The 15,367-nt window shown below is 33.3% G+C and overlaps 8 protein-coding genes across 8 annotated transcripts; 5 read left to right on the forward strand and 3 right to left on the reverse strand.

Moving 5' to 3' along the window:
• Window positions 1-959: 959 nt before the first annotated feature.
• Window positions 960-4,327, forward strand: NAEGRDRAFT_71236 (uncharacterized protein; the record flags this gene model as incomplete). The annotated part of the gene is made up of 3 exons (XM_002673573.1): window positions 960-2,072; window positions 2,119-2,317; window positions 2,790-4,327. 3 exons carry the CDS (start codon window positions 960-962, stop codon window positions 4,325-4,327), a joined length of 2,850 nt encoding a protein of 949 aa, XP_002673619.1.
• A 79-nt stretch (window positions 4,328-4,406) lies between these two features.
• Window positions 4,407-6,006, forward strand: NAEGRDRAFT_71237 (uncharacterized protein; the record flags this gene model as incomplete). Its single annotated transcript, XM_002673574.1, has 3 exons — window positions 4,407-4,898; window positions 4,938-4,978; window positions 5,028-6,006. The coding sequence occupies 3 exons, from the start codon at window positions 4,407-4,409 to the stop codon at window positions 6,004-6,006; spliced, it is 1,512 nt and encodes a 503-aa protein (XP_002673620.1).
• Window positions 6,007-6,281: 275 nt separating this feature from the next.
• On the reverse strand, window positions 6,282-6,778 carry NAEGRDRAFT_71238 (uncharacterized protein; the record flags this gene model as incomplete). The annotated part of the gene is made up of 2 exons (XM_002673654.1): window positions 6,282-6,330; window positions 6,387-6,778. The coding sequence occupies 2 exons, from the start codon at window positions 6,776-6,778 to the stop codon at window positions 6,282-6,284; spliced, it is 441 nt and encodes a 146-aa protein (XP_002673700.1).
• A 529-nt stretch (window positions 6,779-7,307) lies between these two features.
• Window positions 7,308-8,024, forward strand: NAEGRDRAFT_80877 (uncharacterized protein; the record flags this gene model as incomplete). Its single annotated transcript, XM_002673575.1, has 1 exon — window positions 7,308-8,024. One exon carries the CDS (start codon window positions 7,308-7,310, stop codon window positions 8,022-8,024), a length of 717 nt encoding a protein of 238 aa, XP_002673621.1.
• Window positions 8,025-8,374: 350 nt separating this feature from the next.
• NAEGRDRAFT_71240 (uncharacterized protein) lies at window positions 8,375-9,202 on the forward strand (the record flags this gene model as incomplete). Its single annotated transcript, XM_002673576.1, has 1 exon — window positions 8,375-9,202. The coding sequence occupies one exon, from the start codon at window positions 8,375-8,377 to the stop codon at window positions 9,200-9,202; it is 828 nt and encodes a 275-aa protein (XP_002673622.1).
• A 1,493-nt stretch (window positions 9,203-10,695) lies between these two features.
• Window positions 10,696-11,742, reverse strand: NAEGRDRAFT_71241 (uncharacterized protein; the record flags this gene model as incomplete). Its single annotated transcript, XM_002673655.1, has 2 exons — window positions 10,696-11,172; window positions 11,212-11,742. The coding sequence occupies 2 exons, from the start codon at window positions 11,740-11,742 to the stop codon at window positions 10,696-10,698; spliced, it is 1,008 nt and encodes a 335-aa protein (XP_002673701.1).
• A 391-nt stretch (window positions 11,743-12,133) lies between these two features.
• Window positions 12,134-13,216, forward strand: NAEGRDRAFT_71242 (uncharacterized protein; the record flags this gene model as incomplete). The annotated part of the gene is made up of 1 exon (XM_002673577.1): window positions 12,134-13,216. One exon carries the CDS (start codon window positions 12,134-12,136, stop codon window positions 13,214-13,216), a length of 1,083 nt encoding a protein of 360 aa, XP_002673623.1.
• Window positions 13,217-13,378: 162 nt separating this feature from the next.
• Window positions 13,379-14,658, reverse strand: NAEGRDRAFT_71243 (uncharacterized protein; the record flags this gene model as incomplete). Its single annotated transcript, XM_002673656.1, has 2 exons — window positions 13,379-14,451; window positions 14,523-14,658. The coding sequence occupies 2 exons, from the start codon at window positions 14,656-14,658 to the stop codon at window positions 13,379-13,381; spliced, it is 1,209 nt and encodes a 402-aa protein (XP_002673702.1).
• Between the last annotated feature and the right edge of the window lie 709 nt (window positions 14,659-15,367).

Raw genomic sequence — 15,367 nt, forward strand, 5'->3', positions numbered from 1 at the left:
CCATACAGTTATAAATATAAATATGATGTTGTTTAAATGTGATTTAAATTAGAAATTTGATGATGTTGATGATTTCATACCATTTGATGTGTATTTTACTATATGATGTAGTGTTGCTGACTTGATGGAGAATCTTGATGGAGTCTACCTGTTGTTATATATTCTTAATAAAAATTGTTGCCGAGTTGTTGCTGCTGCTTTGAAACGAAAGTATACACAGTCCTCAAAACTTGAATTGTTACTCCTCAGTACTTATTGTGGAAACAAAAAAGTTGTGTGCTGCTGCGACTACGTTATATTCCTGCTGTCGTAGTGTGGTTGTATTTTTTAAAATTAGATTTTGCAATTTTTAAAAAATTATTTTTATTAATTAAAAAAATCCGATTAATACTTCCTCATATACTGTTGCACAACTTTGATTCATCTCTTTTTTGGGAAAGAAGTTCTTGCTTATGAAATTATTTGTTGTTCTTTTATGTGGATAGAATAGTAGATAGATGGAGAAGAATGTGGATTCGGAGGCTTGTTTTCAACCTATCAGAGAACAAATATTAATTGCCTTGAATTTTGAAAAGGATTTATCTTGTAATATTTATTAAATTGGATCGAGAGTATATGGAACTCATAGGGATGATTCTGATTATGATTTTTTCATGGTAATTTCCGATGATTTTTATCAAAGTTTGAACGAGAATTATAGTCGTGAGGAAAATTTGAGATTTCATAATAAGTTTAAAGATTCGTGGGTTGTTTTTTCAGAGAATGAAAATAATAGACCTTCATTGGAAAGTAAACTAAATAATGAGGCTTCTGAATGGTCAAAAGAGGGCAAATCTGGTATGGGAAGAGAATTTCAGTGTTTACTATTGGAAACCTCTTGTGGAACTGAGCTGAATGTAAATCTTTACAATTACAGCTCATTCAAAAAAAGGCTAGAATCGAACTGGATTCAATCCATCATGTGCTACAGTGCAAGTGAAAAATTTGTTCCAAGTTTGGATTTTCCTGAACTGCACACTTGTTTCAAGTTATATTTCAGAAAGATAGCTCTGAGTGCCATTGCTGAAGCAAGTAGTCATTATAGGCTTGCTAAGAAATATTGGAGCTCATCTAACACATACAGACCAAAGAAGTATATTGTTCATACTTTTAGAGATTTATTATTTGCTATTCAAATAGTGAAATTCAGAAGAATTGTTGACTTTTCTCAGTCCAACGATTTGTATTATGAAATAATGGGAAAAGAGGAAACTGATTGGAATTATTTTGATTCAATTTACTATGCGAGATATCAAAAAATGAAAGAGGAACTAAATGAACTAGTAATGCTACCACCAATTGTGAAAGAAATTGAAAAACTTCCAAACAGTATTCATGTTTATGTCACTAGAATGAATAATGACTTCCAATCCATCTCAGATGAATTGGAAAGCTATTTTTCACTGGATATTACACACAAAAATGAAAACAATGTGGAATATCTATATTTTAGAGGAACAGATGAAACTCCTCTATATTCAGATTTTACCCTGAAGTTGTTTAATGGTTGCATACTCGGTAAATTCAATAATGTCACGGAACTCATCTGCCTCCCTCATAAGAAAGCTATTCCTGTTGGAAATCGTTATCAACCAAAGGTACTAGATATTAAAAATGGTTGTACCATTTGGAATATTGAAGCCAGTGCAAATATAGAAAATCTCATGGTACACATATACTATGACATTTTTACTCACAATTGGAAAATGTTACACAATGAAAAACCTAGTTGTGAAATTATATGGAAGAAATTTAAGGAACTAGGCTATGAAACTCCAAATAATGTAGATTTTACGTATACATTTGAAGTAATATTGGAAAGGAAAACATTTATTATTCAACAAATTAACCTCTTTTCAATTCAAGATACGAAGAAAGAGGTAATGGTCGATTTTTCTGAAGAGCTCTACTCAACGAAGAGATTAAAACATAATGGACTTACCTCACTGACTCACATTACTAACTATGCTAAGCAAATTAACCCATTGGAAACCAAAGAAATATTAATTATTGAAAAATCATGCATTCTTTCAGTAAGTGTCATTCAATTATATCGCAAATATTTATGCTATATTAAAGTATATCCTACCTCAATTCAATATTTTGAGCAATAGCTCTGAAAATGCTGCAGAGAGAGTTACCATTGAGCTTTTACGTACTTCTCTCAATAATCCTCAACTCATTGAAATGGCAAGAGATTATGTCACCCTTAGATTCAACTCCTCTACGATATTCGATTCCGTACACAAAAAGATTTCACTCCTTGTTGATAAGATATGTGACCTTCTCCCTCTAAATTTCAAAACGGAAGGAACAGAAAAAACAATTGGTCAAAGTTTCATCACCGAGTTAAATTTTGTAAAGATTTTCCTTGTTTCTCTTCAACAAAAGCTCAAAAAACAATCCACAACCAACAATTTTGATTTTGTTTGCAATTGTTTCAAAGAGGTTGATAGTGATACGTTTTTTAAAGTGGCCAACACCTTCGAATAAAAACAACCACTAACCATTCTAACGAATGGGCACGATAAGCGCGAGATGGAAGGAATAATAAGTGAAGTCGGACGAATAAGCAGTAACATTCACTCTGTACTGGAGATCTCTTAAAATCATAACAAAGAGGTACAACAAACTCACAAATCATCACACAAAACAAAAATGCAACACTCAACTGTGTTTCTTCTTGTCATCTCGTTGATTGGTTAGTAGCAGTTACATTATTATTGAACTAAACACCACATGCCAAACAGCATTTGTTATCAACAACGCATGCGCAGCACCTTATCCATGCGCTACCGTCTATCGTCCATTTTCTGCTGATTCTCTGTGGAATAGTCGTCCGGTCAATCCTGTCCTTGCTGAAAATGTCACCATACCAGAATCTGAAGTAAAATATTACCCAGCAATTGGTGAAGGAAGTTTCTCAACAGGTGTCTATATTGCATCAGCCTCTGATCCATCAGTGACAGTTTATGGTCCTTCTGATTCGGTTGGAATTAATCTTTCTGAAGCTTTCGCCAAAGTACCAAGTCTTGTAATTCCAAGATGGCCAGGAAATACTATTCCTGCATCAGGTGGTGATGGCCATTGTGAAATTTATGATCCAATTGATAATAGAATTCACTCTTTCTGGCAATTGAAGAAGGTGAATGGTACATGGCGTGCAACTCTTTATGGATGGTCTGCATTGGATGGACCTGGTTGGTCAACTCCTGCTACTTTTTATTCTGGAGCTAGAGCAGTTGGTATTGCCTCCTCTGCAGGATTGATTCGTACTCATGAAGTAAATGATGGTGATACCATGTATAGACATGCTTTAACCATGTCCATGACCAATAATGGTTTGGACAACAATCCTACTTATGTCTTTCCAGCCACAGCTGCCGATAGTGATGCTGCAACCACTAACTATGGTAATATTCCAGAAGGCAGTCGTCTATTTTTGCCATCTTCATTCAATGTATCTAAATTGATATCTACTCCAAAATTGAAAAAGATTGCTGAAACTTTGAAAACTTATGGAGCTTATGTCACTGATAGAAATTATGGAACACCATATTTTATCTATGTTGAAATGGGATCCAATTATACACTCCATCCAGGTGGTTGGAATAATGTAGCAGCCAGTGAATTGCAAGTTATTCGTGCAGCTCTTCGTCCAATGGTTTCATGCTCTGGTTGGCTTAATGGAAATGATCAACAAGTCACATTTACACAAAATCAAAATGTTTTATCAATGAGAGGTCCATGGGGTTTAGAAAGTGGACCATCAGGAGGAAGTTATGATACATGGAAACAAGCTGTAGTGTTTGCTAATAGAACTTCTAGGACAACCTTCAGAACTTACAGTGCAAACGGATTTGCTAAGGTTTCCTGGGGATCCCCAACAAGTGGAGTATTATATAATGTTACTGCCAAGACAACAGGTGGTGGTCAATTCAGATTGCTCTTGAATATGCAATGTCAAAACAAGTCAAATATTGATACAGGTGCGCTCTCTAATGGACAAAGTTATTTATTTACATGGCCATCTTCATATTGCTCTAGTTCTATTTTTGCCTATAGTGGAGTCAACCAAGAATCAAGTGTGTCTGTGACCATGTTGAGATATGAAGCTCCACAACCACAAGATACCTCATCTAAAGGTGGATCTACTAATCCATCTAGCTCGTCTACAATTGTACCAACCCCATCAAAATCCTCAAGAAACGTCAATAGTTCTGTAAGAGTGGAATATAGTTTGGTTCTTGGCATTTTCTTTGTAATTCTATCACTTCTTCAATTCTAGAATAAAATACTGCTTTAGGACAACTTTTGGATTATGTGCGATAACAACAAATACGATCATCAAATTTCAAAAGAAAAAAATGGTCAATCTGCTCTCTGTGCTTGTTGTTTTATTCTGCTTTCTTTTAATTTCATCACAATGCATCTCACAAGATATTCCTCCCTATCAAACTGGATTTTTCACACAACGATTAGATCACTTTGATTTTACCAACATTGCAACCTTTCCCCAACGTTATTTTGTTTGCGACCTCTATGTAAAGCATTCTACTCGTTCCTCCGTAATTGTAGATGATAACAACTTAATACAGATTGATCCTTTCATTCCAATCATTGCATATCCAGGAAATGAAGGTGCTTTGGAAGAGTTTTACGAAAATACAGGGCTTGTGTTTGAGTTGGCCAAATATTATGGAGCTCTTGTAATATTTATTGAACATCGTTTTTATGGAAAGACCATTCCACCAAATCAAGATCCTCAAAGGTATCTCACCATTGAGCAAGCAACTCATGATTTGGCTGTGTTTTTCACTGAAAACTTTGGATTGGACGAAAAGAGAAAGAATCCAATAGTAAGTAATCTTAATTATTTTCAAGCTAAAGCTGTAAAGATTCTTGTTGGAGGTTCTTATGGTGGAGATTTAGCTGCTTGGTAAGTTACCTATTAATGTCATCACAAATAATTATAATATTGCAATTAGGATGAGATTTAAATTTCCACACTTGATTGATGGCTCAATAGCAGCCAGTGCTCCTATTCTATTCTTCAATGGCATCACTCCTCCATATCTTGCTGCTCAAATTGCAACTGAGGCTTACAGAAATTTAACAAACTTTCAAATTTATCCTAAAATGACTTGTGACAGTGCAGTTAAAAAAGGATTTGAATTCTTGTCTAAATACTTTGAAAGTACAACATCTAAAGAGCAACTACAAATGCTCTCAAGAAAATTCAGACTCTGTAATGAAATGAAATCAAATTTGGAGGTCAAAGTGTTGGCTTCTTACATTGCATTTTCATTTGAAGTATTGGCTCAAGCCAACTATCCCTATCCAACCAACTTTTTTAACAATTTGCCTGCTTGGCCAGTGAATGGATTATGTACTTCAATAGCTAAGCATTTGGCCACCTCTCCAAATTTAGAGAGTGAAGATTTGTATTTTACAATTCTATTTGATGGTGTCAATCTTTTCCAAAACTACACTGGCGACAAATCTTGTTTCAATACTAGCAATTTGGGTGGAGGATTACAATGGAACTCCTGGTCTCTTCAGCTTTGTAATGAAATGATCATTCCATCAGGTTTTTATCCTAGCACAGACATGTTCTTCTCCAATCCTTACAATTTGAAAGTCCAAATGAAGGCCTGTATGAGCAAGTACAAATTCAATCCACAACCGTATTGGTTGGCAACCTATTTTGGAGGGAAAAGAGCATTGACAGAACATTCCAATATAATATTCTCAAACGGTCAGTATGATGCAGTGAGAGCTGGAAGTGTTGAAAAGGGAATGAAAACATCTCCATCCATAATTCCAATCTTCATTGAACAAGGAGGTCACCATTTGGATATAAGATGGTCAAATCCAAATGATCCACAATCTGTAAAAATTGCAAGAGAAATTGAATTTAAATATGTTGGCATTTGGATTCAAAAGTTTTTAAATTCCCTCAATTAGATAAATATATCCCATGTTATGACATGGTAACAAAATCATAATGGTTATTAATTTGATTAAAAGACAACCAAATAACTCTAGCGTTTGGATTATCATTCTTTTTCACATCTGAAATCGTGTGTAAATTATGAAATCTTCTAGAATAAAACATACCCACTATTGATTCGATTCGTTGTTGCCCTCTCTTGGTACCAAAGGCATGATGACTCAATACGGCTACTTTAAAGTTTGTCTGAGGTTCTAAACATTGAGAAAGTGCAACAATACAACTAAAATCACCCCAAATACCAGACATTAACATTCTTCTCAAGTGTCTCTCCACATCTGCATTAATATTCGTATCACCATTCTCCATAAAAAGTGAATGTCTGAAAGGTAACCCCTCAATTTTAGTGTCCAAATTCTTTCTCATCCAATCCACTGCCATATATCTCACATCCATGTGTTTCGATTCAGTTCCATACAGACCCATAGATATTGCCCTAAATAAACAATTACCATCTGGTTTGACCTTGACAATTTTCATCTTTCCCTTTGGTTGCTGCTTATTCATTGGTTGTCTTTCACTGTTTTGAATCTGTGTTGTTCCTTCTTGATTATTGTTAGAATTTGGTAAATTATTATTATTGGATGATGAAGAATTATCAGTGCTATTACTTGCTGATGATTCCTTCTTTCCCCATAAGAAGTTCAATTCATTCCCAAACAATTCTCCAAGAAACAAATCTTCTCTCAACTCTTTCTTGATGGTGGAACAATAAATTAAAAACATTATAATTATTAAATATTTAAATCTTTGCAAAAATTGATTTCTTTCCGTGTATTGATCGAAATTAATTAATACAGATGAAATTATCTTTTGATTTAATTGTTCTGATGAATTTGATAATTTGATATTATTCATCATCATTCTTAATTTAAATGTTTTAATATTTTTAAATTGAAGAAGGCTTGAAAATTTACTAAAATAATGATGACCATCATTAATTTGTTTCCTATTGATAATCATGATGGAAAAACTACCTTGAATAACCTTCCGAAATGCATTCCCAAATACTATTTGATGTTGAATCATTTTTTTTTGTAAACTATTAAAGAATAATTATTGAAAACTATTAATATTTATTAAATATGAAAATAATTCTCTTTCTCCAATGTACTACAATAAAATACTTGAAACTAAAAAGAAACCCTTGATACTTTCCAATCTTCGGAGATGAAAATTCTCTCCGTTCCTATGGGAAGTTTTCCAATTATATTTTAAAAATAAAAATAAAATAAAAATTTAAGTCTAAAAAAAAATGGAATCTACCGACGCTTTGCTCCCACAAGCTTTGGAGCGCATCAGAGAACCTGGTGATGATGCAATGCCAACTCTTCTCTCAATTATTCTTGGTATTGTTGGAGTTACTCTTTTATTAGTTCTTGTTTTACCACTCTTCGGTGGTACCGTTGCTTTTGACGGTGAACAATGGGCATACATTTTCGCTGCTATTGATCCATATATTTTCTCTGCTGTTGGTACTGGATGTGTTATTGGTCTTTCTGTTATTGGTGCTGGTTGGGGTATCACTATTGCTGGTGCTTCTATTATGGGTGCCTGTGTTAGAGCCCCTCGTATCAAGACTAAGAACCTCATCAGTATTATTTTCTGTGAAGCTGTTGCTATCTACGGTATTATTATGGCTATTGTCCTTTCAACACAAACCAAATGGTTCATGGATGATAAGGATTCCTCAAAGGTTACTCCTTGGCCAATTCTTGTTGGTTCATGTTATTCCTTGTTTGCTGCTGGTCTCACTGTTGGTTTAGGTAACATGGCCTGTGGTGCTTGTGTTGGTATTGTTGGTAGTGGTTGTGCTATTGCTGATGCTGCTGAACCATCATTGTTCGTCAAGATTTTGGTTGTCGAAATTTTCGCTTCTGCTTTAGGTATTTTTGCTATCATTGTTGGTATTGTTGTGGCATCTGGTAAGTTGAATAATGTTGAATGGTTTTTTCTAATGTTTAATTTTTAGGCGCAAAGATGGCTCCATAGTTTTTGTTTTATACATTATAAATGAGGAAAGGAAGTCTAATAAGATAATTGTAAGAAGAGGAGTGGACTTGATTATTTATTGATGAAACATACACGGATGAAAACTCTAAATTGGATTTTCTTATTGGAAATTGGAAAACTCTATTCTCTTGCATTATCCATTATTGGATGACTTTGCGAAATTAATCTATTAAAAAATTAAATTCTTTCAATTCTCATTCTTGTCGACTGTTTCTGCATGTTTATGTTATTATTAAAGATCTTTACAGAATGCATTCAATAAAAGATCCATTACATAACAACACCACTTCAAGATTTTTTAATAAAAAAATGGAAAATAGATTGGAAGAACTTGCTAAACGTTTTGGCAATATTGAAAATTCATTAAACCAATTGCAACAACAATTGAACGGAATTTCCAAGAAGAAATCTGAACAAGTAACAACTTCGTTATCATCGTCATCCACAACAATAACAACAAGTGAATCCTCATCATCGGCATTGGCATCAACAATCATTGAAAATCCTAATGCAATCATTCATGAAAGTAATTTTGATAGAGAGGAACCGAACGATACCGAATTGATAAAGATCGTCAAGAAACAAGTACAAAAATTAGGCTTTAAATTTGCCAATTTCTCTCAAGTCCCAAAGGATTACTATTCTAGACCTCTCGAAGCCAGACGGGATTTGTTACAAACAGCTAGTATGCATCAATTGTGTAAGAGTTTGATATTGGAAAATTCCAAATGTGTGTTGAGTGATTGCTCTGTTAGAACAAATTCCAAATATTATTGTGTGATTGTGCAATATTCAGCCAAATTCAATTCTAAAAAGTTGACTAAATATGTCAGAGAATTGAATCAAGGTAAATTGGGAAAGAAACAATTTGTTTTTAGTTTGACTGATGCTCCAAAAGCTTTTGAATTGACAGGATATGAATTTAATGGAGTTTCTCCTGTTGCTTTACCTGAAAAGGAAAATATTAACATTCCAATAGTTTTGGATAAGAAGATCGTTGATGAACATAAACAATTCTGGATTGGTGGAGGTAGTGAAGATTGGAAAATTTTATTTAACACTGATGAATTTATCAAGATTTATAATCCATTTGTGACAAGTATTACTTATGAAGGAAATGAAATTGATGAAGAGTAAATTCATGAAAAGAACTACTTTCTAATATCTGCTCCCTTTCTTGTTGAATTAAAAATGTTAATTGCTTGAGGAAAATGAGATCAAATGCTTACTGCCGACTTGGTTAACAATTATAGGGCATAATTTAAGAAAGAGAATGGCTACGGCCATATCACGATGAATGCACCTCATCCCGTCTGATTTGAGAAGTTAAGCATCGTCGAGCCACATCAATACTGAGGTTGGAGACAACTTGGGAACCTGTGGTGCTGTAGTCTTTTTCATTTTTTCTTTTCAGTTAAATGAAGTAAGCTAAGTTTCGTGAAATATGTTGTCAAACGAATTATTGTATTTTGAGGCAAAAAGAAGACTTTTTATTGAAATCAATTAATATATTGGAGGACTTCCTATTGAGATTAGAAAGCATTAATCAACTTTTTAGCTTCAGAATCATCTGCAGATGGACTTTGTCTTTCATTGACAACCTTCATAATAAGAGTCAAATTGCATTCCAAAGTGACAACCAAATCATTGATTAACAACATTCCATTAATCAATGATTTCAAGATAATTTTGAACGGTTCATTTCGTTAAAGTCATGATTTATTTCACTTAATAATTAGACGGGAAGCCTGCCAGGAATATGGCGACAATCCCGCTACAGTCTTTGACTGTATGAACTGTGAGGTACGTCGTCTTTCGAGTCAGTAAGAGAGAGTGATTGGAGGAAGAGGCATTGAGCAAGTTCATTTATTGATTTTGAAATTGATCATCACGAAAAAAAATATTTTGGTTAAAGAAATTCATAAATTGATCAAAATTGCTCAGTTGGAAATCAGTTCAACTTGTTCATCTCCTTTATGAAATTTTCTCCAATTTCTAGTATTTTTAATTGCTTCAATTCAATGATATCGCTTAAATGATACTTTGCATTTCTATGAAACATCTTTCTCGGCCAATTGGGTTTGATCGAGTGTAGTATCTTTTCTTTTCAGTGTAATAGCTGAAACCAGCCCACCACGGGTTGCCATTACTATTAACTCAATTTTTTGTAGGGTCCAGAGTTGTGCTTAATTGCACACATTGGTTGGCTTCAATCAGATATTGCACTGATAGTCAGATTTAGAGCTATCCCACTTGAAAATAGAAAAGTTGAGTACTTTACACTATATTGAATGTTTTGGTGTTTAGAAAGGATATTATCAATATTATGTAATCTACTAAAGAGGGAAGTATTTAAGGAATGGCAACAATCCCAGTACGAACTGAAGGAAAGAATTCTGTACGAATCTTATTTGTTCAAAGTAAGAGGGAAAGACAATATTTCATCAACCCAATATTTTGATAGTGGAATGGTTTCTAGCGACACTATTATGGTGATTCACAACAACACGTTGATGTTCAACAACGAGGTTTAGAATATAAAACTTTATTAATAATAGATAATTCATATAAACATATAAATAATATAGTACATTGACAGATTCTGCTGCTATCATTTCAATTACAGTATTTTAACAATTGACTTTTGACTTGTAAGATAAAACAACACTTCTATGACACTTAATATGATTAAATGCTTCTTCAGGTGTAAGATTATGAAACTTGATGAGATAGCTAATTGCAAAGGAGGTACTTCTACAAATGCCCATATTACAATTAATTAAAACTTTACCATTCTTCTCAAATGCACTTCTCAAAAATTGATTTGCCTTTTCAAACAATAATTGAGAAACAGAATGGTCAATTGCACCACCATCTGTTCCAAGTTTCAAATACTTGTACTTTTTTTCATTGTTGACCAATAATTCTTCCAAATTATTATCAACTTCTTCGGCAACATTCAAAATGAAGGTTATTCCGTTGTCGGTGAGTTCCTTATCAGTGTTTGCATTCTCTCTATTGCCAATAAATAGAAAATTCTCAATGATTTCAGTTGGATAGAGACCTTGATGACCAATTACATCTTTAAAAGTAACAACATGACTGTACTTTCGAATTTAGGATTGGAAACTCCTCAGAATGTAAACATTTTCAACTAATCCTTCCATTTTCAACAATTCTGCAAGTAGTAAAACAGGATACTTTGCAATATCATTCAATTCAATACTGTCATTGATTCTAATAGGTGATTCAATTAAATTTCCACAATTAGCAAATTGAACATTCTCAACTGAGTTATGAATATCACTGAATTTCAAGTCAGTAACTTCCTCGCCACCATATAAAAGTACATTCTTATAACCAATACCTCTCAAGGTCCATCCAGGTACATTCTTATATAATTCATTCAAAACCAAAGAGATTTCATCTGAACTTTCTGAATGCTGAAGCAAATTGGTCAACTTGGTTTTACTGGAAGATAAAAACTCATGACCTACAGTATTCATTGAAGGATGATAATCATCTTCAATAGCAGGTGTTGAATAACTTGCTCTGACATGACAAGTGTCATAATCAGCTCTTGAACGAACATCCATGATGATTTTTGCACTGGCAACATCTAGAGTTTTGTTGTAGAAATGCGTTTGATTGATGAGGAAGATATTTGTTGTTGACATTTTTGTTTTTTTGAATTATTGAGTATAGTCATGTAAATCCAAGTTTTAAAAATGATTTTCGTAACGTAGCTACTAGGAACTGTGGAGACTTGTAATTATCCTAAATAATTTGTTGATTTGTGATATTGGTAGTATTATTATATTAGTAGTAAAGAGTAAGGTGGAACAATGAACAACTCTTGACAATTAACCATTCAGGAAAATACGGTTCAGAATATTAAGGTTGTTCCTAGTTCACTAATCAAATAATTTTAAGTTTTGAGTTATGTTCTGAAATATCTGGATACTAAGAAACAACTTTTTCAAATAGTTGTGTTTCGTCTCTTTCAATTTGGTGGTCAATCATACTTTGCTCCATAGAAAATAAGTTTCGAATAAAATAAATTAAAAAATGGGTCAAAAATCAACCAGCCAAAGAGGACAAATTTCACAACTCTATAAAAAAGGTCAACCAACGAAAATTTCCGATATTTCTAATGATGTGCTCTATGGTGTAATATTTTCATTCTTGGATTTTCGAGAGTTGATTGGAACCTTTCGTTTAGTTTGCAAACAGTGGAATAAATGGAATGAAGAAATTATAACAGTTTCGAATTATGAAATAAGATTTGTAGGAAGAAAGGAAAGAATTAAAAGTTTCGAATTGTGCCTCGTAAATGGACATTTGAATAATCTCAGGAAATTAACATTGACTCATTTGCAAGATTCGTCCATTTTGGAAGAAATTTCACACTTACAAAGCAAATCCTTGTTGACATTTCTAGATTTGCAGAATAATGTAATTGGAGGAGCTAGTGGAGCTACATTAATTTCGAATAGTGTTTGGCTTTCGAATTTGGAAGAATTAACAATGAATGGATGCAAAATTGGAGATTTGGGAATGATTGAGATTGTAAAAAGTGAAAATATGAAAAATTTGACATCTCTCAATGTGAGAGAGAATATTATAGGAAATAATGGTTTCGTTTCCCTATTAACATCAAATAATTTATCCAAGTTGACCATGTTAAATTTAGGAAAGAACATTATTGATGGAAAATCATTGTTGAGCTTTACAATTCCAAATACGAATGTGCTCAACAACTTGAAAGTTCTCATTCTCGATGAAAATAACTTGTTTAATGATTTTGCTAAAATTCTCTTGACGAAATGTCAGTTTACTCAATTGGAGGTTTTGGATCTTTCACAAACGCAGATCAGTAATGATTGTATTGAGAAAGGACTTTGTATCTCACCTCATTTCAACACTCTAACACAATTGAACTTGAATTCCAACTTATTGAGCGAACCAGCTGTCAGATCATTAATTTACTGTAAATATTTGAATAATTTAGAAATGCTTCATTGTATGAATTTGAAATCAATTGATAGAAAATTGAAAGAGCAGTTATTGGAAAGATTTACATTGGTTGATGTGTCGCTTAAAGATGGTGAGGCTGTTTCCTCTTTGCTTGGAACTGGGACTATTGAATGAATTGACTGATTTACATCAGAAATATTGTTGATAACGAATTATCATTAATTATTAACCTGCTTCTGTGGCCTATAGGCAAAGCTGCAAAAGTATTGCTAGACATTTTAAATATATTGTGAAAGCTTGGACAGAGAAAGATCTATAAAGTTATTAAAAATTAAACTAATTTACTATTACTGTACAATGAATCTTTCCTCCATCACCAATATTTCCTCTTCCTCCCAATCCAGTGGATTTCACAGCAAAGTTCAATAGTAAATTGGTTGCACCTGGAGCGCAAAATCCAGCCATACCATCTATAATTATTGATCTATTCAATTGAGTCCAAGTAATATTAAGCTTCATGGCTCCACTTGTCCAATTTCCTGAAGTGGAAACAAGTGGGCTATAATTTGAAATTTCTCCATTATTAAATTCATTCACATTGAATTCAAAAGTATTATCGTAACCATCTGTGAGAGGAAGATAAGCTTCACCACGAATACCAGGCAAACGGTTCCAAATACAGGTTGTTACAACCAGTCTCACTCTCTTCACATTAACTGAACCATAGGTTGGTGATTGTAAGCTTGTGGATGCATATGGCATACTATAACTTGTGTACATGGATTGATTCAATGGTTGTACTGATGATCCGTACATGGATTGATTCATTTGAGGAGGAGGTTGTTGGTTAAATGTTGTTGGAGTCATTGGTTGTGGAGTTGGCATTGGAGTGGAAGGTGTCGAATAACCTGGCACATTCTGATTGAATTGATTTACCATTGAATTATTGTTATCATTACTTGGAGCAGTTGGTTCATTTCTTCCGAAAATACTTCCACCTTCTTCCAATTCCTTAACTCGTTTTGATATCTTTTCATTTTCTTCTTTAAGCTTTTGATTTTCACTTGTTAGAGAATTAACTTTTGTTTCCAAATCTTCCAATGCCTTAACAACCATAGGGTTTGCAAATATGCAATCATGAGACAAGTGTTCATCCATCAATTTTGATAATCCAAACCATCCACAACCAAATTTCCCCATCTTACAAGCACACTTTCTTCCTGTACAAAACTGATCCAAATGCTTCTTCAAATCACCTCTCGGAATTTTCTTCAAATCACAATCAGCACCATTAGGACATTCAACCTCTAAAGAATTTGCAATCAATTCCGCATGATAATTATGAATAAAACTGCTAAAATCCTGCTTATCATTACATTGAACAGGGGATGCACTACAATGTGGACAATCTTTATATAATTAATTAATTATAAATAATTTTAATGTCGTTAAATTATTATTATATGTGATCAAAACTTACTGTTATGTCCTTTAAGCCATTTATGTATACAATCATAACAGAACAATTTATGACACGATTTACATTCTCTGTTATCCAACACAATCTCGGAACAAATCAAACATTCATAAAATTCGAGGGAAACACTGTTGAGCATTTTTTTTGAGTTTTTTCGTGTTTTTTTTATAATTGATTTCTAAATGGATGTGAATTCTTGAATCAATGATGGATGGAGTGTTTCACATGAAGAATTGACAAGATTGATGCAACACAAGGAAGGAATTTAATTATATGCATGTTTTTTTTGGAGAGAGGGCCTAAGCATATTGGTAATAACCATTCATTTCTATCATTTTCGTCTCTTCTTCATTAGAGTGCTTGTTGTATCGAATTGTTTGAGCTATTAAGATGGTAACAAGTCCAACCATAGAAATGCACAGCACTGAAACCACTATTGCAAGAATAGTGATTGCTATATCTTGACCTTGGTCACTGGATATATGGACTGAATCACTTGGTTTTGGATGATAGTTGGTTCTGGTCTTGGAGGAGTTGGAGTTGGAGGAGTAAGAACTTTGGCAACAATCAACAAGTCATACCTTTCAATTAGAATAGTTTCTGAACATTTAAGAGTGATAATTGTTCCATTCTTAATGTCCTTAATTCCATAAATAACTCTATCAGATAGAATGTAGACACATTGAAGTGATGAAATGTCAGATATCGTATTTCCATTCATGTCTCTCAACTGATCAGTGAATGTGAAAGTTCTATCTGTAAGAATGTCAGATTTAACTGTTTGTACAATGGAAAAACCTTTAACCTTTTGAAAACCTTCCAACAGAGTTGAATCATGATTTCTTTAT

This window comes from Naegleria gruberi (genome assembly GCF_000004985.1).
Source record: "Naegleria gruberi genomic scaffold NAEGRscaffold_45, whole genome shotgun sequence".
Taxonomy (NCBI): Eukaryota; Heterolobosea; class Eutetramitea; order Acrasida; family Naegleriidae; genus Naegleria; species Naegleria gruberi.